The 24,550-nt window shown below is 36.1% G+C and overlaps 1 protein-coding gene across 6 annotated transcripts in view; it reads left to right on the top strand.

The window, feature by feature from the left end:
* The window catches only part of KIAA0319 (KIAA0319 ortholog), a 132,324-nt gene extending 107,774 nt beyond the window's left edge, over positions 1 to 24,550 (top strand). For 5 of the 6 annotated variants that reach the window (XM_074205889.1, XM_074205890.1, XM_074205891.1 and 2 more), the window contains 7 exons: positions 1,332 to 1,470; positions 3,310 to 3,469; positions 8,199 to 8,341; positions 10,794 to 10,916; positions 14,102 to 14,192; positions 21,946 to 22,037; positions 23,868 to 24,550. In XM_074205889.1, the coding sequence (XP_074061990.1) occupies positions 1,332 to 1,470; positions 3,310 to 3,469; positions 8,199 to 8,341; positions 10,794 to 10,916; positions 14,102 to 14,192; positions 21,946 to 22,037; positions 23,868 to 24,043 (924 nt within the window). In that variant the 3' untranslated portion in view covers positions 24,044 to 24,550. Of the gene's footprint in view, positions 1 to 1,331; positions 1,471 to 3,309; positions 3,470 to 3,638; positions 3,903 to 8,198; positions 8,342 to 10,793; positions 10,917 to 14,101; positions 14,193 to 21,945; positions 22,038 to 23,867 lie in introns of those variants that run through there. The other variant, XM_074205892.1, reaches the window with a different exon arrangement.

Below are 24,550 nucleotides of genomic sequence, written 5' to 3' on the forward strand. Positions count from 1 at the left end.
GGGGTTTTAGATTAAATTGGATCATGACTTTTGTTCCAGTTTAGGTTTTGAGATATAGTTAAGTCCTCTGGATTTTACTTAAAGGAGGGTTTATAATAGTAAGGAGTTTTTGAATAAATAAGGCTGGGTATTTGTTTAGTTATTTAAACCTTTCAAAGGATAGCTGAACCCATGCTTGATGGTGTCTTAGTTTCTTTTTGAGTTTTTGAGTTTTTTTTTTTTTGGCAAGGCAAATGGGGTTAAGTAGCTAGTCCAAGGCCACACAGCTAGGTAATTATTAAGTGTCTGAGGCCAGACTTGAACTCAGGTACTGCTGACTCCAGGATAAGTGCTTTATCCACTGCACCACCTAGCCGCCCCAAAACCTTTTAGTTTGTTAAATAGAAATAAAAACACACTTTCTTTCTTTCTTTCTTTCTTTTTTTTTAAAGGTTTTTGCCAGGCAAGGGATTTAAGTGGCTTGCCCATGGCCACACGGCTAGGTAATTATTAAGTGTCTGAGGCCAGACTTGAACTCAGGAACTGCTGACTCCAGGATAGGTGCTTTATCCACTGCACCACCTAGCCGCCCCAAAACCTTTTAGTTTGTTAAATAGAAATAAAAACACACTTTCTTTCTTTCTTTCTTTCTTTTTTTTTTAAAGGTTTTTGCCAGGCAAGGGATTTAAGTGGCTTGCCCATGGCCACACGGCTAGGTAATTATTAAGTGACTAAGCCCGAATTTGAACTCAGGTACTCCTGACTCCAAGGCTGATGCTCTATCCATTGAGCCACCTAGTCACCCCCCAAAACACTTTCCATGAGATACCTATTTTGATTGCTTCTTAAATGTATTGTGACTGCTCTTCTTAGAAATGGGTAATTTGCATCTGAGGGACAGCAAAAATTCTCTAATTGAGCATGGAGTTTGCAGTCAAAAGACTTGCGTACAAGCCCTGACTCCAACCCTTGCCAATTTGTGACATTTAGGAAAGTAGTCCTTTGCCCACTCAGAATTTAAGCATCCATAAGAGAAAGGCTATCCAAATGTAAGCTGCTTTGGTTATTGTGTCTGCATGCCAGCTGAATTGCCATTGGAATTCTCTCTACCTTGGGTCCTTGGGTCCTTTATAGCTGACAGAGAAGAATGTCTCTGCACACACTTGATTCCAGGAAAGATCTCTAAAATCATATTGGAAAGCAGAATCCAGATAACTCTTTAAGAGGAATACCCCTTTAAATGTGGTAATGATATAGGAAAGAATTGGGAGCCAGAGCCTTGATAAAAAGACCCTAATTAGTCAGAAGTACTGTTAATAATAATAATACCCTGAATTGCATGTGTTTTTTAGGAGGTAATCCATGGCTCTGAGAACAGCGCAGCTCTGCAGCTCATCAATCTCGTGGAAGGGATTTATACTTTTCACTTGAAAGTCACAGACCTCCAAGGAGACTCAGACGTTGACACTGCTACAGTAGAAGTGCGGCCTGGTAAAAGCACCACCCTGAAGTTGGGGTTCATTATGCTAATTTGTAATTTATGTGGTCTGCCTTTGGGTGGGCTTCTTTCCAATTTAGCAACAAAATTTGTTGTTATTTTGGTCTACATTTGTGATTTCATCTGTGAAGGAATTCCCACAATCAATGCAGGCCTACACCTTTTCTGTATAGTCTTAGAAAGTTGACTGGGACCTTGAGAGGTTAATTTTGTCTAAGGGTGTGCTTTTGTCATTGGATGTACATGAACTCTGACTCTGAGGCCTAGCTGCCTATCCTAGGGTCAGTGCTGTCTCTCTTGGCAATTTCTAATTGGGAAATTATTTGTTCTGAAAGAATGGGTTCTCTTTTTCATTTTACTTAATTATTTTCCCCCATTGGAAAAAAGTGGAAAAAAGAAACAAAATATTTGTAACATATATGCATAGTCAAGTAAAAAAAAAATCCCCATATTGGTCATGTAAAAATGTTATCATTCTTCTACTTAAGACTATCACTTCTCTATCAAGGAGGTGGGAGACATTTTTCAATGTATATATTGATCTTAGTTCCAAGTCTTTCAAAGTTGTGAGTCAGTTATTGTTTTTATATCGTTTTCCTATTTCTGCTTACTTCATTCTGTGCCAATTCATATGAGATTTCGCAGTTTTCTTTGAAAACTTTCAGCATTTCTTAAGGTACAACATTGTACTATTATACTCAAGAAATATAATTTGTTTAGCCATTCTCTCATTATGGGCATCCCCTTAATTTCCACTTCCATTTTTGTACATATGCATTCTTTTCCTCTTTCTTTGATCTTTTTAGATTATAGACCTGGTAGTCATATTGTCAGGTCAAGGGGTATATACAGTTTAGAGACTTTCAGGACATAATCTCAAATTGCTTTCCAGATGCCTATGCCCATTCAGAGTTCTACTAACAGTGCATTAATATGTTTGTTTTCTTCCAGTTATTCTACTGTTGGTCATTTTGGGGGAGGGGTCATTTTTGCTAATCAAAGGGGTGTGATGTCGAATTTCAGAGCTGCTTCAGTGTGCATTTCTTTCATTATTACTTATTTGGAGTATTTATAATATTATTGTTCATAGTTTAGATTTCTTCCTTTGAAAATTGCTTGTTTATATCCTTAGATCTCTTATCCAAAAAAGGAGAATTCACTTTTTTAACAAAGTTGTTAAGGGAAAATAGTCTGAGTTCTACAGAATTTTAGCAACCCTACTCAAGAATGTCCTTTTCTGACAGCAAGAAAATAGTTTCTCTTTTTTTTAATATTACTGCTCAGAAGCAATGGTAGACCACAGTGAAATAAAAATGGATGTAACTGTGTAAGTACTAGGCAAAATGATACAGTACAGCTTTAATGCTTATATGTTTCCTTTTAAAGAACTAAAGGCTAGTTTGGATGACCTTCATAAGTAGACGAGCATGTTCTTACAAGGCTAAGTCATTAGACAGTTGTTAGGAGAATCAAATCACTGTTTCTCTACCTTCTGGAAAAGTAGAGGTACTATGGCTGAGTCAGAGGTCATAAGGCAAAAAATCTAATGGGCTTTGGGGGATGGATTCAGGTGCATTTATGTACAATGTTGGGGAATAGAACCAGAGGAGAAAGGACTCATAAACAGTACTTTTAATGGTTAAAATTGCAGGAGTAAGAGGAATGATTAAAGAAGAGAGGGTGATGGTCCTGTTTCTTTGAGTCTCTCACTCCAAAAACATGGAAATTATGTAACAGATTCTAAACCTCTGCTATACTCAAAATATCCATACTGTTCTAGATATAGCTACATATTTTCCAAATGAAAATTCTTTACCTTCTCTTTTTTCCAGATCCAAAAAAGACTGGCCTAGTTGAGCTGATTTTGCAGGTGGAAGTTGGACAACTAACAGAACTGCAGAAGGATACACTTCTGAGGCAGCTGGCTGTGCTGCTGAGTGTATCAGACTCAGATATTAAGATACAGAAGATCCAGGCTCATACTGATATCAGGTATGAATGGCATTCCTGAAGTAAGCACCTATGCAGAGAGCCCAGGCAACTTCCTGTGCTGCCCACATGGTGCCCCAGCAAGAAGCTTCATGGGGATTGCCTTAGGGCAAGGTTCTTAACCTTTTTTTTGTATCATCTGGTCATCTAGTCCTACCCTTTCATTTTAAAGATGGGGACACTGAGCTGCAGGGAAGTGAAGGGTCGTGTCTGGAGTCACATGAATTTAGATCCTCTGGTGCCAAATCCAAAGTTCTATCCAAAGTGCTAACTGTTGAGAATACAAAAATTTTAAAATGGATTAATCTCCACTCTCTATTTAAATTCAATGGAGGAGCAAAAAGGCATATAGACAAACAAGCAGGACAGAGGGCATCACATGGAAATAAGTGGAGAAGCTTGGCCTTGAAAAGAAGAGGAACATTTCAATAGGAAGAATGTGGTAGGTATAGGACACAACTTGAATGAATACACAGAATCTAGTGAGAATAGCTTGGAATCTGGGAAATGTTTAGTAGTCCATTTTGTTTGGAATGTGGAATCAATGAAGGAAAATAGTGTAAAATAAGGCTAGATTAGGAAGATTAGCTATATGAGGGAGGGATTGACTAGAGAAATAGGGCCCAGGTATGAAGTTATCATAATCATGTAGGTGAATAATGCTGGAGGCTTGAGCCAGGATTGTGGCAATGTGATTGATTAGCTATAAGGAAATAGATATGAAAGCAACACAGAGAGAGATGACAGAATTTGGCACCCGATAAGATGCATGCCATGAAGAGGAGAGAAAAAAGTGAAGAGAATTCTGAAGTTTGGATCCTGCTATGATAAACAAAACTGATAGGAGGGACAGGTTCTTTGGGGAAAATTTTTTTTAGGTGTTTTTTTTTTCAAAGCAAATGGGGTTAAGTGGCTTGCCCAAGGCCACACAGCTAGGTAATTATTAAGTGTCTGAGATCGGATTTGAACCCAGGTACTCCTGACTCCAAGGCCAGTGCTTTATCCACTGCACCACCTAGCCGCCCCCTTCTGCCCCCTTTGGGGAAAATTTTAAGTCACCTTATTCAGGCTTCAAACCCTGTCTTTGAAATGAATTTTAGATAAGCTAATCTTCCTTCTAACTCCAGTTGTAGGATAAATGACTCAAAATGATATACAAATTTGAATTTTATTATCATCTCATTTTTCTTATATATTTCTTATATATCTCATCTTTTTTTTTATGGGGCTTTAATAGAAATGATCCCAGGATCAAGTTATTCTCCTGCTATTATTTTATATTTAATCTCCTATAGACTGTTGCAAAGGTGGCTAAAATATCTGCCATTTGTGGTTGACAAAAGCATTAAGAAGTAAGTTCATCTTCTTTAGGATCATTAAAAGCATCTCGGGTACAATTCTCTAAAAGCAGCCAAAGAACAAGAATAATACGAACTTTTCCCTGTTAATGCATGATTTTAAAAGCTTTTTCTCATTTGTTTGAAAGCACCTTTCTGCATTTTGAAATCTTTTTGGTTCATGTAACTTAAAGATTATGAATATTTGGCAATCAACATCTATTTAAAATGCTTTCGGGGTGGCTAGGTGGTGCAGTGGATAGAGCACCAGTCCTGGAGTCAGGAGTATTTGAGTTCAAATTTGGCCTCTGATATATAGTAATTGCCTAGCTGTGTGGCCTTGGGCAAGTCACTTAACCCCCCATTGCCTTAAAATAAATAAATTTTAAGAAATTCCTTTAAACATGGATCACTAACTTTAGACCCATTAAAGATAACTCCTTTAATATCTGGACACTTAATGGCTATCATAAATTCATCCATTGCTACAAACAAATATGAATTTTGTAGTGACACATTTGATACTTCCTTGTCAACATATTTTTGGCGACTTCATGTGGATGGCAAGCATGGAGGGCTTTTTTGATTCCATTCTAGGCTCTATATAGATATAGATAGATCTTTTAGATATACAATTTTTTATTACACAGATTATTTCTGTTGTCAGCTCATGAATAATCTTTTCATTGTAATTTTCAGTCTGCATAAATTCATACAAATTTTCCATGTCTTTTTGAAATCATTTAATCATTTCTTATAGCACAATAGTATTCTATCACATTCATATGTCACAACTTATTCAGCTATTCCTTAATTGATAGACATCCCCTTAGTTTCCAGGGTTTTGTTTTGTTGTGTTTTTGCCACCACAAAAAGCTGCGACAAGCTTTCGTACCTAAAGGACTTTTCCCTCTTTGAGTTCTTGGAGGTGAGCCTAGCAGTGATCCATATCTATGTCAATGGGTACACACTTCTTTTTTTTTTCTCTTAAAGATTTTATTTATTTTGAGTTTTACAATTTTTCCCCTAATCTTTCTTCCTTCCCCCACCCCCCACAGAAGGCAATTTGCCAGTCTTTACATTGTTTCCATGGTATACATTGATCCAAATTGAATGTGATGAGAGAGAAATTATATCCTTAAGGAAGAAACATAAAGTATAAGAGATAGCAAGATCAGACAATAAGATATTAGTTTCTTTTTTCCTAAATTAAGGTTAATAGTCCTTGGTCTTTGTTCAAATTCCACAGTTGTTTTTCTGTATACAGATGCTATTCTCTGTTGTAGACAGCCCCAAATTGTCCCTGATTGTTGCACTGATGGAATGAGCGAGTCCATCAAGGTTGATCATTGCCCCCATGTTGCTGTTAGGGTGTACAGTGTTTTTCTGGTTCTGCTCATCTCATTCAGCACCAGTTCATGCAGATCCCTCCAGGCTTCCCTGAATTCCCATCCCTCCTGGTTTCTAATAGAACAATAGTGTTCCATAACATACATTTATCACAGTTTGCTAAGCCATTCCCCAACTGAAGGACATTTACTTGATTTCTGATTCTTTGCCATCACAAACAGAACTGCTATGAATATTTTTTTTCATCATCTCTTCAGGGAATAGACCCAGTAGTGGTATTGCTGGATCAAAGGGTATGCACATTTTTGTGGCCCTTCCGGCATAGTTGCAAATTTCTCTCCAGAAAGGCTGGATGAGTTCACAGCTCCCAATGTAATAGTGTCCCAGATTTCCCACAACCCTTCCAACAATGATCATTATCCTTTCTGATCATATTGATCAGTCTGAGAGGGAAGGGACACACACTTCTTAAACACAGAACATTGGAGCCAAATTACTTTCTCTGGATAATTCAATGCCTTTGGAATGAACATCAGTGATTGCATCGTGATCTTATATAGAGATGCCCTTGGAGTTTATCCTCTTTTTTCCCTTGCACTCAGTTCTGTGCAGAAGTGCTATACTATATTTAATTTTTCTATCTCCTGCTTGTTGTTATTCTTTTTTGACTTGCTATTTCTACCAAATTCTCTCTTCCATTCTGATTTGCTTCATCTCATAGGTCAATAAATAAATAAATAAGAAATAAATAAATGATGACTAAACATGTTGGAATGGTATTTTTAAAAAGAATAACTAGTTCCAAAAGGCTCTTTGATGAATAAAAAAGTGTTATAACACCAAGGATCCTGTTACAAGCATATTGACTTTTTCACATCTGTTTTGATTGCTCAGAAACCTTTAAAATTTTCTTTCTATTTTTGGACAGCATTCTAGATAGTTGAGATTGTGAGATAAATGATCTCCCAGACAAAGTGTCGGGGGACACTCATAAAACATATTCATATATAAAATATTTGTATTCTGGAACCAAAGAATTCCAATTTTTTGCATCATTTATATTTTAAAATAAATTTTTATTGTTATCTTTTGCTTTTACATCATCTGCATTTCTCACATTCTTCTTTTTCTCCACCCCCCCCCGTGAGGCCTCCTTTATAACAAAGAATTTATTTAGCGAATAAATCAAGAGGAAGAGAAAAAATATTTAGCAAAACTGAGAAATGCAATGCAAAAAATCTGACAATATATGCAATGTTTCACATCCATAAACTCTCCCATTCATCTTCCCATCTCTAGTCCTTTTCAAGGGGTAGTGTTTTATCATATCTTTTTCCACATCTTTTTGAGGGTTGATTGTTCTTTTGTAATTTTTCAACATTCATTTTGGATTGTTTTTGTGGTTGTTGTTCCTCCCATTATCATGTTATAGTCATTGTACATATTGTTTTCTAGTCTCTGCTCGCTTCACTTTTCAACATTTCATGTAAATCTTTCCATGATTCTCTGTTTTCTTTAAAACATTGTTTCTTATACATAGTAATATTCCATTACATTCATGTACCACAGTTTGTTTAACAATTCCCCAATCAGTGGGCATCTACTTTGTTTACATTTCTTGAACTATATGGAGCCTTTCTTTTTTTTTACATGATTTATGCGCACACACACACACACACACACACACATACACACACACACACAGTATATGTGTGCTTGTGACAAATATAAATGTAGTTATAAGTTAAAATCTCTGAGTTTAAGGATATATTTGCATAATTCTAAACTTCTTTTCAAAATGATTATTAATTCACAGTTCTACCAACAATGTATTAGTGTAATTACCTTTCCATATAGTAACTTTTTAAATAAAAATGTGTGGCATGAATAAAATGCCAAATGATCAGTTGCTTTGTTCATGTAAAAACATATGGTACTACCTAGGAGGGGATACAGTCTGTAAAACAATATAGTTTTAAAACTCCAGCTTTCAAAATCTATCTAAGTCTGGTTTGTTGAGGATATCCTCCTTGTCTCCACTGCAGCACTGCAATCATATTCTATGTGCAGAGTGGTCAGCCTCTCAGAATCAGCCAGGCTATTGATGTAGCCCGGACTTTGCATACTCAGCTCTTAAAGGAAAAGGCAGACTTCTTACTTTTTAAAGTCCTGCGCATTGATACAGAAGGTAGGTCTCTGATATAAACATTTTTATTTCTCCTTGTTGTGTCAGACTTTCCAACCACAGATACTCTTTATTTTCACAGGAAGAGGATTAGTGTAAGTAAACATTTATAGTGCCCCATCTTAAGTTGTTAAGCACTGATTTTGCATCAAATTCTCTGGCAGATTTCCTAAGCACCATAACACATTGAGACAAGACCTGTATAGTTGAGGAAGGCCGGGATGACATATTTATGATGTATCAGTTTTTAAAGCTACCTTTGCAGGAAGTTATGATTAGTTTCATCTATGACTTGTTGGCATAGTGGCAGGTAAAAATTAATAAACCTTCAAGAATTAAAATTAAGTTCAAAGAAACAAAATTATAGTTCACAAAAGTTCTTATTTGGTTTAGAAGTGTTCAGTTTTTAAAAATCATAGGTACCACCCTCATACCACCACTTTGCCTTTCTTGGCAAAAAAATTGACAGATTTAGTTTCACTCAATTTAGCAAACAAAACATTTATTTTGTTTGCAGACCCTGTGCTATATATTTGGAGGAAATAACAACAAAAATGAAACCATCCCTGCCTCCAGGGAACTTACCTTCTACTGGTATTTATCCCTTCTACATTACAGGGATCGGGTTGCAATTACTTCTGGTATCTGGTGTTAAAATTATATAAGAGAAGAAGTCTAAATTACTATAGTATTAAAAGTTAAAATATTTTGATATTATACAGTATTATACATAGGGGCAGCTAGGTGATACAGTTGATAGAACACAGACCCTTGAATCAGGAGGACCTGAATTCAAATTCATCCTCAGATAATTGATTCTTAACTAGCTGTGTGAGCCTGGGAAAGTACTTAATTTTGATTGCCTTGCATTCAGGGCCATCTCCAAATGTCTGGATCCATATCTGACCACTGGATCCAGATGACTCTAGAGGAGAAAGTGAGGCTAGTGACTGAATGCCTCAATCAAATCCAAGTCATGAGCACATCATGCCATCACCTTCTTGATGTCATGATCTTCTTTTTTTTAAATTTATTTTTATTAAAGATATTATTTGAGTTTTACAATTTTCTCCCCAATCTTACTCCCCCCGCCACAGAAAGCAATCTGTCAGTCTTTACTTTGTTTCCATGTTGTACCTTGATCCAAATTGGGTGTGATGAGAGAGAAATCATATCCTTAAAGAAGAGACGAGAAGTCTAAGGGGTAACAAGATCAGACAATAAGATATCTGTTTTTTTCTAAATTAAAGGGAATAGTCCTTGAACTTTGTTCAAACTCCACAGCTCCTTATCTGGATACAGATGGCACTCTCCTTTGCAGACAGCCCAAAATTGTTCCCGATTGTTGCATTGATGGAATGAGCGAGTCCTTCAAGGTTGAACATCACTCCCATGTTGCTGTTAGGCTATACAGTATTTTTCTGGTTTTGCTCATCTCACTCAGCATCAGTTCATGCAAATATCTCCAGGCTTCCCTGAAATCCCGTCCCTCCTGGTTTCTAATAGAACAATAATGTTCCATGGATGTCATGCTCTTCTTCAAGAAGGACAAACAACATATCATTTATGCATTTCTGAGTTTCCAAGCTTCCTATTTTTAGGTTTTTCCAAGGCAAATAGGGTTAAGTGGCTTGCCTAGGTCCACATAGCTAGGTAATTATTAAGTGTCTGAGACCGGATTTAAACCCAGGTACTCCTGACTCCAAGGCCTGTGCTTTATCCACTACGCCACCTAGCCGCCCCCCAGGCTTTCTCTATGTTGACTGGCTTTCATGTTTTGTATATGGCTTTCACAAAACTCACAAAATTCTCATGTAATTTCTTATGCCAGCCTGTATTTTTTTTAGTATTTGTATTAATGGATTTCCTAGCTAACCCCTAGGATAACATTCATAGGAATGCCTTGTCCTTTGAATATAATACATATGTGAAGGTAGCACTTGGTACTGGGAGAGCAATAAAGGATATAGTACAGTTTTGATAATACAACACTAATTATACAATTTAATTTTATTCTAACATGTAAATGCACATGTGAACTTTTAAGTGGCAATATCCAGCAACCTTTCTCTGCCATGAAGGCAGGGGCTGTTCTTTTTTTGGTTTTATATCATCATCAGCAGTATATAGTAGGTTCTTTTTTTTTAAAAGAAAGATTTTATTTATTTTGAGTTTTAAAATTCCACCCCCCCATTCTTGCTTCCCTCTTCCTATCCTCCACAGAAGGCATTCTGTTAGTATAGTAGGTTCTTAATAGATATTTGTTAAATGGTTGTTCAGGATAATTGAGAGTTGAGGGCACACTTCTAGCCTCATAGGATGTGTACCAGAAGAATATCGAATCATTAAGGGTCACTATAATAGATGCAATAAATAAATATGAGGCCTTTTGCCCTTGAGAAACTCAAGATCTGTCTCTCCTGTGTAACTGTTACCTCTCCCATTCTGTTCCTAGTGTGCCATTTGAAATGTTCTGGCCATGGTCACTGTGATCCCATTACCAAACGCTGCATCTGCTACCAGTTGTGGATGGAAAACTTGATCCAACGCTACCTCACTGATGGAGAAAGCAACTGTGGTAAGTTCAGATGGAGTAGCTTTGTATTCATACATCCATCATCCATCCATCCATCCATCCATCCATTCATTCATTCATTCATTTGTTTATTTATTTGGTTTTTGCAAGGCAAATGGGGTTAAGTGGCTTGCCCAAGGACATACAGCTAGGTAATTATTAAGTGTCTGAGACCGGATTTGAACCCAGGTACTTCTGACTCCAGGGCCAGTGCTTTATCCACTGTGCCACTTAGCCACCCCTGGAGTAGCTTTGTAAAGATAGTTTTGGGTTGGGAATAGTTAGGTGGTGTAGTGGATAGAGCACTGGCCTTGGAGTCAGGAGATCCTGAGTTCAAATCTAACTTCAGACAATAATTACCTAGCTATGTGGCCTTGGGCAAGTCACTTAACCCCATTGCCTTGTAAAAACAAAAAGCAAAAAAAAAACTGGTTAGTTCTGGGTTCCTGCTGGGAAGTAGTCTTCTGGATTTGCAAATGGACTCTTTTCCCAGTCTGTAGTAAATTGAGAAAATCGCCCTGTGAATCCAGTCAGTTAGAATTTTCTAATAACCCACAGCAGTTTGAAAAGTACTTTTCTGGGCCTTGCTTTGGCTGTGACACATAGAGCTGGTGTACATCTTACCATTGCTGACTGATGTCTTGGCACAATTTCTGAATTGGCTCTTGTTCCCCAGGGTTTGTAGCATTGGAACCTCAAATAGAATTTACACCTAAATGGAAAAAACCCAAATGCTCAAGGCTATCAATAATCTCTTTCCACTCCACCTTCCCCAAGCTAATTCTGCTTTGGGATTTTTTTTGGAACCCAGTAATTTAAGTCTATTATCTCCCACTCTGTAACCTTGAAGGATCTGGAGCAAGGGGAGTAAGGAAGGATAGTCACATTCCTTTAGTTGATCATATGTCTGGATGTCTGGTAGCCACAAGGCTTTAGCATCTGCAGTACTCTTAACCTAAGTGAGACCCTGAGAGAGTTAAAGAGATCACTGATTCTAGCAGAGAGCCTGTCCTAGTCTTTTGTTCTGCCATTATCTATATGACCTGAGACATATCTCTTCATCTCTCTAAGCGTCACCTTCTTCATATACAAAATAGACATAGTCTTGTCTCCTGCCTTGTCTATCTGTACCACATTCTCCTTCCCCATGGCCTTTGCATGTGTGTATAGGAGAGTTTTTTGTGTTTTGTGTTTGGTAGCTAGTGTGGATGGATTGTGGTGGGTAATAGGTTGGATTAAAGCCTCTGCTAGAGTCCCTTCCAACACTAGGATTTTGTGCTTTTGTGAAATGTTGAGTCTCTTCCTTCTCCCTCAATCTACTTTGTTATTGTTAGTAGTCCCAGTCATGTCTGATCATTCATGACCCCATTTGGGGTTTTCTTGGCAAAGATATTGGGGTGGTTTGCCATTTCCTTCTCTAATTTATTTTACAGATGAGGAAACAGGTAATTAACTCATTTAAGTGATTTGCTCAGGGTCACACAGCTAGTAAATGTATGAGGCCAAATTTGAATTCATCTTCCTGACTCCAGACTCAGTTGTTCTATCCACTGTACTACCTCATTTCCCTCATATATTTTTTTAGGTTTTTGCAAGGCAAATGGGGTTAAGTGGCTTGCCCAGGGCCACACAGCTAGGTAATTATTAATTGTCTGAGACCGGATTTGAACCCAGGTACTCCTGACTCCAAGGCCGGTGCTTTATCCACTACGCCACCTAGCCACCCCATTTCCCTCATATTTTCTGATGGTCAGTTATTTACTTTGACAGAATATATTCCATCACAGATTTCTGTTATTTCCAATTCAATAACTCCCTTTGGTCTTATGGGTGACTCAGTTAAATAGGTGACTTCAGAAGAGATCCATGGCCCTAGTTTAGATTGACCCAACGTGTATCTGATAGACTAATCTCAGTTAGATTTCATGTTGGGATAAGAATAAGCAAAGAGGTCGGTCCACACCTTTAAACCCATGGTGTGAAGTTGGCACCAGCAGATGATCCAGAGATGGAATGATCTTAAAGTAATTGGGCAAATCTATACCAGGAAAGTAAATTTGGGGATCAAATAAACAGATGGGCATAGTGTTGGAGCCAACTCAAACTAACCCACAGATCTGATTGATTAACTTTCAAGAACACAAGCACCTTAGTAATTAGCAAGATACAAATCAGAAGCTGAATTATTGCTTATTGAGTGTCTACATCAGGGCTGTCCAACCTTACTTTTAAAAGTTTTTATAAAACAACAGACACAATATTTTGATTTGTCATTTTAGTGAGAGTTCTGTGGTAGCTCAGCTTTTTTTTTTTTTACTAAAGCATTTAGTAAACCCTCAGGCAGGCCACATAAAATTGGCCTTTGGGCTGCATTTTGGGCAGCCCTGATACATATGAAAGAAAATGATGCATAAAATGTTATTGATAAAGTAGATTAAACTTCAAAGTGTGACTTGCATTTTTGGAGATATTGTTAAACATTTATGAGCAGTATGGATATGATAAAGGAAAGAAATGAGCATTTTTAATTCTCAAATTACATTCCTGTATAATAATCCTCTTGTACATATTGAGACTGTGGAGAGAAAGGAGAGCTGAATTCATCTCCTGTGTGGTGCAGACAGGTTGTGCCTTGGGCCTTTTTTTGTTTTCTTATTTAGTTTCTTCATGCCTTGAGCTGACTTTATACACAGATGTGGAAGGAATGTGAATTGGGCAGATTGTGGTCAGTGTTGAATGCCCCATGTCACAGACACATGATGGCCACATGTTCATTTCAGCGGGACCCAGCAATTTGTTTAGGACTCGATAATTTCTTTTGACTTCATAAAGTATCTGGATAAGGTAACTTGAATTTCTTAATGGTATGTATATATATATATATATATATATATATATATATATATATATATATATATAAATATATATATATATATATATATATAGTAATTTTTGGAGTCCTCTTCTGCTTGGCACAAGAATTCTTAGCATATGGAAAATGTAGCTTCCGTATTAATTATGTAATCTTCAGTTCTCCTCAGACTGTGTCTCACCTAGTTGATGGTCCTGTGTTAGGCAGGTGGAATCAGCACCATGAATCTGCCTGTAGAGCCTTAGAAATACTTATTTGGTGTGAAATTGAATAGTTCTGTAAAGTGCAAAAACATTTTGGTTTTCTTGTTTTCCAGAATGGAGTATTTTCTATGTGACCCTGCTGGCCTTTATTCTGATTGTGGTAATGGTGGGTTTCACTTGGCTCTGCATCTGCTGCTGCAAAAGGTACCTTGTTGCACACTTTTTAAAATAAAAGACATATTGAATGATAGATAACAGCCCTAGGTTCTTCTGCTTGGGACACGTAAACTGCTAAACTGCTTGACAAAGGAGACATGGTAAAATACTTCATAAATTACTTGTTGAGATATATTAACAAATTAACCCCCTCCCTTCCCTCCCAGTAAAACTGTTCTTATGAAGGTCTCACATCTTAGAAGAGACTAAATTACTCTAGATCAGGAGTTTTAAACCTGGGGTTCATGAAATTATAATTTAAAACAATTTTGATAACTATTTCAATATAATTGGTTTCCTTTGTGTATTTAACACAATATTCTAAGAGATCTATGGGCTTCACCAGACTGCCAAATGGATCCATGACACAAAAAAAGGGGATAAGAACCTTTGTTCTAGATCAAATTATGTTTTCCTTTATTTATTTTTTTGCTCTCCAATTCTCTCATTTCTTCTTGGTATCCTTTAGGGCTTTGCTAACTTCAGGGTAGCATTATACTTGAAAGATTTTGATTATTTTTATTGTATCTGATAAAAATAGGATTTACCTTCACTCCTTTGAATAAAGGTAAAGTTTTAAGAGAAATCAATTAGGCAAGGAAAAATTATGCCTAATGTTTTACCTTGTGACTTGTCCTCTGGAATCAGCCCCCTGGGAAGCTCCCAGGGTTGCCATGGCAGCAAGCTAATTTCAGAATTCTTTGTCAGGCCTATTGTGAGGAGACTAAACCATCACAGGATGACTATGAATGCCCCTGAGAATAGACAGTGTGGGCATTTCTCTACATAAGATAGCAGAAGTGTTTGTGCTGGACACATGTGGCCGCAATGAAGGGCTTTACCTTTAAGAAAAATTTTTTTTTAAGTTATGCTTCTATAAAGGTGGCAGCACGACGAATATAGTGCCAGTCTGTATCATACCACTAAATAATTTTGACCTAGAATATGATTAGGCTCTCACACTTTCTGAGAGGAAGAGCTGGTACAAGAAGATCAGAACAGTCACTCAGCCACAGGTCAAGTGTTCTCTGAACTGGATCCCAACAAACACCTTTTGAGATGGTTGACATGATCTGGATTGTTCTGAAAATGCTACGGGTCTATGTTATACAAGTTGATGAGAAAATGAAGTTAGTGTTTTGTTTTTACTGTAGGAAGCAGCATGATATGCAAGTGTTCTTTGTTCCTGTTTAGCATAGATTTTGTTTAGCATAGTTTTATTGTGTGTTTGAAAAATAATTCCCAAAACATGGGAAGAGTCACGGGGCAGTTTAGTTGGTTGTGTATGTTTATGAAAAGAATGACTGGGGCCAGTTAAGCCTATTGATTAACAGTATTTCCTTTCCTAGAACTGTCTTTCCAATTCCTTACTATTCATTTATTACTTCAATGAGCATCTATTAGGTGTCTATTATGGTTAAGGTCTGGAGTTGAAAAGTGAAAAACCTGGAGTCCTTCCCATCAAGTTGCTTATAATCTAGTAGGGGAAATGAAGCAGGTATCAAATAGAATAGAATATGTTTGAATACACAGTGTGTGTGTGTGTGTGTGTGTGTGTGTGTGTGTGTGTGTGTGTGTGTGCTCTATTGTATATCAATGTCTGGCATAGTCACAATAGATGAATGAATAGATGGATGGAATAGTAGTTGAATGAATGGATGGATGGATAAAAGGCTATTTAATTCAAACTGAATTTAATAAGAATTTATTTAGGCACCTCACTTGGTACAAGGCATTGGGTGCCCAAAGTCCTGCTCTCTAGGTGCTTATGTTCTAACTTGGGGTGGAAGGGATGCAACCTGTATAAAAATAAGTGTAATATATTTAAGGAAGAATGTGACAGAGTCAAAGGAGAGATTTAGTTAAGGTGTTCCAGGAATATTTGAGGAATGAAAGATTATTTTTGACTGAATAGATTAGGGAGAAGGTGTAAAGAAACAGAGTTTTGAAAGTCTAAAAGAGTCTGAGTTAAGACTTGAAAGAGATAGATTCTGAGAGGCAAAAATGAAATTTTTATAGTGACTTAAGAAAAAAGCATAGATGGCATGCTTATAAAATTTGAGTGTGAATATATAACTATAAAAATAGTTAACATTCTAGATCCAAATCTAGGTTCCAAAAAGATCTTGGTATATGAAAATGTTAAACTGAATCTATTAAAATTAGCAATAGTTGGGAAGTCTGATCTTCTTAGTAAATGTATTTCACAAGTATTATGATGGGAGAAGTGTGGCTGGACAGTGTTATTTTCTTTTCATGAGGCTGTTAGGTGACTAGAAGCATAGTTTTATTGTGTGTTTAAAAAATAATTTTATTATGTGTCAACAGTATAATATGACATCCAAAAAAAACTAATGAACTCTTGGGCACTCTATTAAGAAAGGCAAAGTATGTAGGATTCAGCAACTAACTTATTAGGCAGAGAGATGGCAATTAGAAGTAATGTTGGTGTAGAATATAATTTGTAGAATCTTTCAAAGAATGATGAAAAGTTTGAGCAATATTATTTCAGAAAACAGCTGAGTAGTGGAGGGTAAATCCATTTTAAAGAAACTTTAGAAAGAGATTCAGCTAGGCAAAATTATCCCTAGGGTATTTAAGGACCCCTCCAAAAAAAACAAAAAAAAAAGAAAGAAAACAAATAGAAGGAAATGGAAACTATCTTCAAGTATCTTTATAACACATTATTTTCTCTAGGGCAGTTAAGTGGCACAATGGATAGAGTACTAGGCTTGAAGTCAGGAAGATCTGAGTTCAAATTTGACTTCAGATATTCATTAGTCATATGATTCTTACCAAATCATTTAACCCTGTTTGCTTCAGTTTCCTCCTCTATAAAATGAACTGAAGAAGGAAATGGCAAACTACCCCAACATCTTTGTCAAGAAATGGGGTCATGGGGGCAGCTAGGTGGCACAATGGATAGAACACCAGCCCTGGAGTCAGGAGTACCTGAGTTCAAATCCGGCCTCAGACACTTAATATCCTAGCTGTGTGACCTTGTGCAAGCCACTTAACCCCATTTGCCTTGCAAAAACCTAAAAAAAAAAAAATGAGGTCATGAAGAGTCTGACAAAACAATGAAAACGAATTTTGTATCTTGCAATTTTGCTTGTCATTGTTTCAATTAAATTTTTAGTTGACTTCTAGGATTCTCTGAATATATTATCATATCTTCAAAAAGCAGTCATTTAGTTCCTTTGTGTTGATTTTTCATGTTTTGTCATTTTAGATAGTATTTAAATCTAGGATTATGTTAAATTAATAGTGGTGACAATGAATAATCTTGCTTTACCCCTTATCTTACTGGAAAGTAATTAACTTACTAAGGAAGGTTCATTTATTCCTAAGTTTCCTAGACTGTGTGTGTTGATGCTTTAACAGAAAACGGTGTCGTATTTTGTCAAAAGCTTTTACTTCATTTCTTAATATAACCACATAATTTTTGTTTATAGTTTATTAATACTAACCAATCAGTCCTGAATTCTTGATAGAAATCCATCCTGATCATATTCCAAAATCTTTGAGAAATGTTGCATTAGCCCCTTTTGAAATAATTTGACCTTCATTAGGATTTTTGTTTCAAGAATTTTGGTAGAGTCCTTTATGCTATTTTTGCAAATATTTTGTGCAATACAATTAATTGTTCTTTGAATGCTTGATAGAATTTCCTCATGAATGCATTGGGTCCTGGGTTTTGTTGGGGTTTTTTTTGGGGGGGAGTTCATTATGGTTTGTGCAGTTTATTCTAAGATTGTGTGATTTGATTTTTTTCCTTGTTCTATTCATCTTAATAGTTTATATTTTTGTAAATATCCATCCATTTCATTTATTGATGGATTTATTGGCATTTAATTGGGCAAAAACTTTTAATGACATCCTTTATTCTTCATTATAAATTTTCCTTTTCAATTTTTGATACTGTTAATTTGTTTTTCTTTTCTTTCTTTGAATCAAATTATCTATTGGTTTATCTTTTATTACTTGAAAGAATAGCATCTATTTTATTATTTTTTTGTGTTCAGTTGTTTTAAGATTGATTTCAAGATTTAAGTTGATTTCAATATTTTAGTGTTTAATTTGGGGTTTTTTTTGGTTTTCAAGATTTGTTTGTTTTTGGTTCAGTGGCCAATTTGTTGATTTATTCTTTCTCTTTTATTGATTAAAGTGTTTAGAAACATATTTTCTTCTGTTGTGAATGAAATTTAAAAGGGTAAACTGAGGCAGGCTTCTTCGGGCAAGATATTTTATTATCAGGGCAAGTAAACTGAATATTAGATGGATCAATGACTGCCTCAGTTTCCAGCCAAAGACCCTAAGCAAAAGAATAGTTCCCCTTTTGTAAGTATTGGAGAATACAGAAGAATATAACAGAGTAGTTGACATGATGTTGCAGGCAATATTATTGGTTATGTAACTGAGGCATGGGGAACAATATGATTGATTGGAAATTGGTAACGAGGGACTAGTTCATTGTTTGAGTCCAGAGATAAAGGCCCGTACTAATTGGACAGCAAACCAGACATCCTTGAAGGATAGCTTGGTGGTTTAATGCTCTTAGTTCAGACTCCTTTGTGGGAAGCTGCTGTTCCTAGGATTAGCAGAATTCCTTGAGGCAGGAATATAACAGTGATTAGCAAGAGAAATGAATTTCTATTAGAGCACACTGAATTCTGAACTAAGTTGAGAGGAAAATAATCTTGACAGGCCAATATCAATTATAAGGAAAATCAGTAAGAAAATGATACAAGATTAATTTTAAATCTTCTCAGTTCTAAGGACTGCCTTGGCTACATCCACAAAATTTTGCTATGTTGTCTTGTCATAGTTACCTTTAATGAAATTATTTGTCATTTCTATGATTTAATTTTTGAGCCACCAATTATTTAAGATTTAGCCTGTTGATTTTCATTCCTTTTTTTCAGTGAATATAATCTTTATTTCATTGTGATCTGTAAAAGATGTATCATATATTACTAGTTTTCTTATTGAATTTTTGTGCTCTTAATGAATGGCCAAAAGTCATGCACTGACAAGAAAAGTAGACTTCTTTCTATTCTCATTCAGCAACCACCAGAGGCCTATCATTTTCTCTTCTAAAATTCTATTTAATACTTAATTTCTTGCTTACTTTTTTAAACTAGATTTTTCTAACTTTCAAAAAGGTGTATTATGGTCTTCCACTATTACAGTTTTACTGGTTCTCCCTGTAACTCACTTAGTTTTTCCCTTTAAAATGTTGTGGCATTAGCTACCATATGATAAGAATTGAAATTGTCTCTGGCACCTTTTAGCAAAATACGGTTTCCTTGTTTCTTTTAATTAATATTTTTTTACTGTTGCTTTTTTACAAAATCAAAATTGCAACCTTTCTTTTAAAATTTAGCTGAGGGAATAACAAATTTTGCCTGTATTTTAACTCTATATGAGTCTTTATATTTTTAAGAGTTTTTCTTGTAACAGTTTTCTACAAAAATTGTTTCCATCACCAGTAAGATTCACTTCTAGGTGCAGCACAGTCGATGGGTAAGTCACCCATTACTGCATTTCCACTTTAATACACATTATTCCTCTCCACACTTAATGATCCAGCTATACCAGTCTACTTGCTGTTCTTCATACACAGTGTTCCAACTCTTGTCCCCTAGGCTGGCAAGTCCTCACTCTTCACCTCTACTTCTTGGAATTTCTGGTTTTCTTTAAGATTAAGCTCAAGCATCACCTTATTTCATTCAGCAGGTGGTCTTTCTTGATTTATCCTCAACCCTTCACATATTTCTCTGTTACCTTATTCTTTAAGATCATACAGTAATTGATTTATATATTAGATGCACCTACAAATATATAGGTTGTCTCCCTTATAAGAAGGTAAGCTTCTTTGGAGTAGAAACTTTTTTGCTTTCTTTGCATTCTTACCACTTAGCACAGAGTAGACACTTTAAAAATGCTTACTTATTGATTGATTCCAAACTTCCTTCTCCAGAACTGTTATTGCTTTGATCAGAAACCCTGAGGGGGGGGGTCTCCTCCCAGATTGATTTTTTTTGGACTATGCAAAAGAGGCTTATTTTGCTTTTCTTCTTGTTTGCTTTAATCACTTTGAGATTCTGAAGGTTTTACCTTCCCAGTTTAATTTTTTTTTTAAGTGTTCATTCTTGGCGTCTTTTCTCATCTCTCTCTTATCTGGCCTTAATCTCTGTTGCTGCCTCATGCAAACTGAGACCTGGGAAAGACCTAGCTTAAAAGGGCCATGGTTTCCCATTGCATCAGCTCCAGTTATGCTGATCCAAATCTGGCCACTGGACTCAGAGGGCTTTGGAGGAGAACATGACACTGGTGACTGCACAGAATCTCCTCCCTTAAATTTAAATGACCTTCTTGATGTCATGGTCTTCTTCGAGAACAAAGTACAAATATAAATCAATCAGTCAATCACTCAATCTCTGTACGTCTTACATATATATGATTAGTCTATTTTACTTTATTTGGAGGAAGAAAGTCATCCAGGGAATTCTTTGAAAGGAAGTTTTACAAAATCTTAACTTCCTATCACTTTAACTTTGATGCTATCATTTCTCTACAAAACCTTTTAATTATATCTTTTCCCCCCAACTTTCTCTTTCTATTAGTACTAACTTTTACCAAAAAAAAATAGTCTTTCCTATGCTGAAAATCTACTCATTTGATTTAGATACCCCACTGTAATCTAGCATTTAATTTTCTCCTCTCTGTGACCAGATTTTTCAAGTACAAGTACTTGAGCCACATTCAATATTCTTCACTATTCCTTCATTAAACCCCTGAAATGTGGCTTCCATTCATTTTCACTACTGAAATTGCATGGTGGGGCAAATCAGGATATTTTCTGAGTTCTATTTCCTTTCTCCCCTCATTGAGAAGGCAAGGAATTTGACATAGGTTACATATGTAAAAAAGATAGATATAATATGTATATTGTCTGCATGCAATTTCTAAAAATGATATGAGAGATAGATGTTAATGTGGTGGGAAGAGAGCAAATACTTGCTGCCAAGAAAGACTGTTGTATGAACTTCTTTTTCTTCTGCTCTTTAGACTTTGAGCCTCCAGGGAGAAATCTTGCTCTGGCAGAAAACATCCCAGATCACCTCTCCTCTCTCCCACCCCCAAAAAGGAAGCATACATGCAACAACATACACACAGATTAACTACTTATTAGTTCAACAGCTTTTATCACATCTTCATTGTTTCAGAAACATCTACACTAGGGATGATCCCCACCAAGCTGTGAGGGAAACAGGTTTAAAGAGAGCATATGGAGAGAAAGAGAAAGTGGAAGGGAAATATACAGAGTTTTCTCCAGCCTACATTCTAGCAGCAAGTCCCAGCCTTGCTTAGGCCGTGCATCCTCTGCCTCACTGCCCTACCATTAGGGGTCCCTAAACATTCCTTGTGGTGGCAGCTCCTCTTTTTTCACTTTGTAGGTTTCTTGATCCCTTAAGTCAAAAATAAGGAGAGTCATTTAGGGAGTTACCTAGCATGTCCTAGTGCCTCTGGTCAAGTCTCTGGAATCCTGTACTTCCCTTGAGGCCTGCCCAGAGGCTCATTACATAGATAAATACAAGATGATATTAAAAAAATGAGAGTTACATTTTTTAGGTAAGACATCTCCTTTAGGTCTAGCCACATGTTTTTCAGTATCCTTAACCTTTTGAGTTTATCTTTCTGAGAATTTGATTGGTGTTTATTTTTTTTCTTTCAGACAGAAAAGAACTAAAATAAGGAAAAAAACAAAATACACCATCCTGGATAATATTGATGATCAAGAAAGATTGGAGCTAAGACCTAAATTTGGTAAGACATTTAACAAGATGATTTCATACTATCAACATGATTTAATTCAGACATTTTCCCAGAGTTATCAAGGGTGAGTTTGAGGGCAACAGATCACTGTCAGGAGACTTGGTTGATGTCAGATCTGTCAATGGCTCATTGTGTAACACTGTTAGGATTATGCCCCTGTGGGCATCTGGAGAGAATAATAGTTGACATTATTCAGGGATAGTGGGGTAAAGGAAAGTAATAGCTTATAAAATTTAATTAAGGGTTGGTGAAGAACTATGAGAATATTTGAGGAAAAACACTAAAATTTTTTTTGGGGGGGTCTTCATTGTATGATATATCTCAAAATACTGTATAAAAACAAACAAAAGATTAAACAGAAACCCATTTCCAGTGAACACTTAAGCACAGAAGAAGATACAGCTCAAAAAACTCAATTTTTTTCCTCTGGATTTTGGTACTCAACAGATGAGTGCAAGGAAAGGTAATATTCTGGTGCACTCCAGTCTATTCCATATGTCTTTTCCTTCATGTCTTCCATGCCTGTCATATGCTAGAGTAAATGCTAGACTTGAAGTCAGAAGAACTGGGTTCAAATCTTGATTCTAGTATTTATTATATCACTTTGGGGTATTTCATGGACTTCAATTTCCTGTTCTGTAAAATGAGAGAGTACTACTTGAACTGTAAGATCCCTTCCAATTCCTAAAATCCTATGAATCATATGAATGTCTTAGAATGAACAAATATACTTCAAAAATCACACTCATTGGGGTGGCTAGGTGGCACAGTGGATAGAGCACTGACTGGAGTCAGGAGTACCTGAGTTCAAATCTGGCCTCAGACACTTAATAATTCCCTAGCTGTGTGGCCTTGGGTAAGCCACTTAACCCCATTTGCCTTGCAAAAACCTAAAAAAAAAATCACTCATTTTCAGTAGTTATTATTCATATAAATTCAGAGTCAGGGGTTTTCCAAGACTGGTTTGTACACAGTGCATTTAAACCTGGACAGCTTACTTTTATTTAAAATCATACCATACCTGTCTTGAAAAAACTGGTTTGATGTTTATTAAATATAGACCAACTCAGAGCAAATTTGCTAAGCACTAGGATTACAATTGTCCTTGCCCTTAAGGAAATTATATTCTACTGAGGGACATGTATATTTCGATAAGTAAATACAAGTTAATTTTTAGAAGAGAGAGCACATTAACAATTGAAGAGTAAATGGTATCTGATCAAGAAAGTTTTTGGTAGGAGGCATCACCTGAGCTGAAGAAAGCCATAGTCTAAGAAGCAGAGAGGAGGGAGTACATTCCAGACCGAGCATAGCCTACCTGCACTAAAGTGGAGAGAGGCAAGAGATGGAATCCCATCCAAGGGAAATAACATATAATATCTAGAAAATAGACTGTGAGAAGATTTAGGTGTCAGGCTGTGAGAAGCTTTAGAGACAAAAGAAGAAATACTGACTTTGGGGTAAAGCTTGTTAGCCAATGTAGTTGAATATTAGAGTGTATGGAAGGGAAATAATAGTCTAGAAAAATAGAGAAATTATGTAGGATTTTAAATGCCAGACTTAGTGGCTCATGTATTAAAGTATTTAATAAGAGAGTCTGTAAAGATTTTTGAGCAAGAGAATATCATGATCAAAGTTATATATGAATTATACATTAATATATACTGATTATACCATATTAGTATACATAGTAATTGTTTTATAGTATTACTTTTTGACCTGAAGAGTGTACTGAAAGTTTCTTTTATTTCAAATGAAAAATAGAGAACTAGAGTAAAATACAGAATTTCTGTCCTCATTCTTTTGTTCATTCATTATCAGGAATTAAACACCGGAGCCTAGAACAGAACTCCAGTCTGATGGTGTCAGAGTCTGAATTTGAAAGTGATCAAGACACAATCTTCAGTCGAGAGCTAGGAAGGGAGAATTCGAAGAACTCTGTGTTTGGAACCATCAAAAATGGGATTACCTTCAATTATTGCTCCAAGGATAGATAGTTAAGCTGTTTTCAAGTAGGAGGAAATACTGAGCTGCCAGAAAAACAATGAGTTGAGACTTCCCCAACATTTTTTTTGTTTTCAAAATCAAAATCTTCTTGTACAATAGGAGACAGAAGTTTGTTCAGCATAGTTCAGAGGAGGTTTAGCACAAAAAACATTCTTGTCATGAATAGAACACTAGCACATTTAACTCTTCTACATTGTGCTGAGTATATAGTCCACATTTTAAAGACTTATTGGTTGGCAATTTTTACACCAAAACTCACTACTTAGTGTGGTTTTAAATGGAAAGAAGTAAAACATTAAGCTTTAAGGTACATATAATTTGTGCTTTACATTTGGTTTCCCCTCATTAACAGGAGGTCTGTACAAAGTTGGTACAACAGTGTTTTAAGGCTTTATATAAAGTAGCCCATGTTTAAATAAAATTTAACATGTGATTACAGGCCCCACTTTCAGAAGTATAACTTTTTCAAGTTAAATAAAAACAAGGACTGTAAAGTA

The sequence above is a fragment of the Macrotis lagotis genome, chromosome X (assembly GCF_037893015.1).
Source record: "Macrotis lagotis isolate mMagLag1 chromosome X, bilby.v1.9.chrom.fasta, whole genome shotgun sequence".
NCBI lineage: Eukaryota > Metazoa > Chordata > Mammalia > Peramelemorphia > Peramelidae > Macrotis > Macrotis lagotis.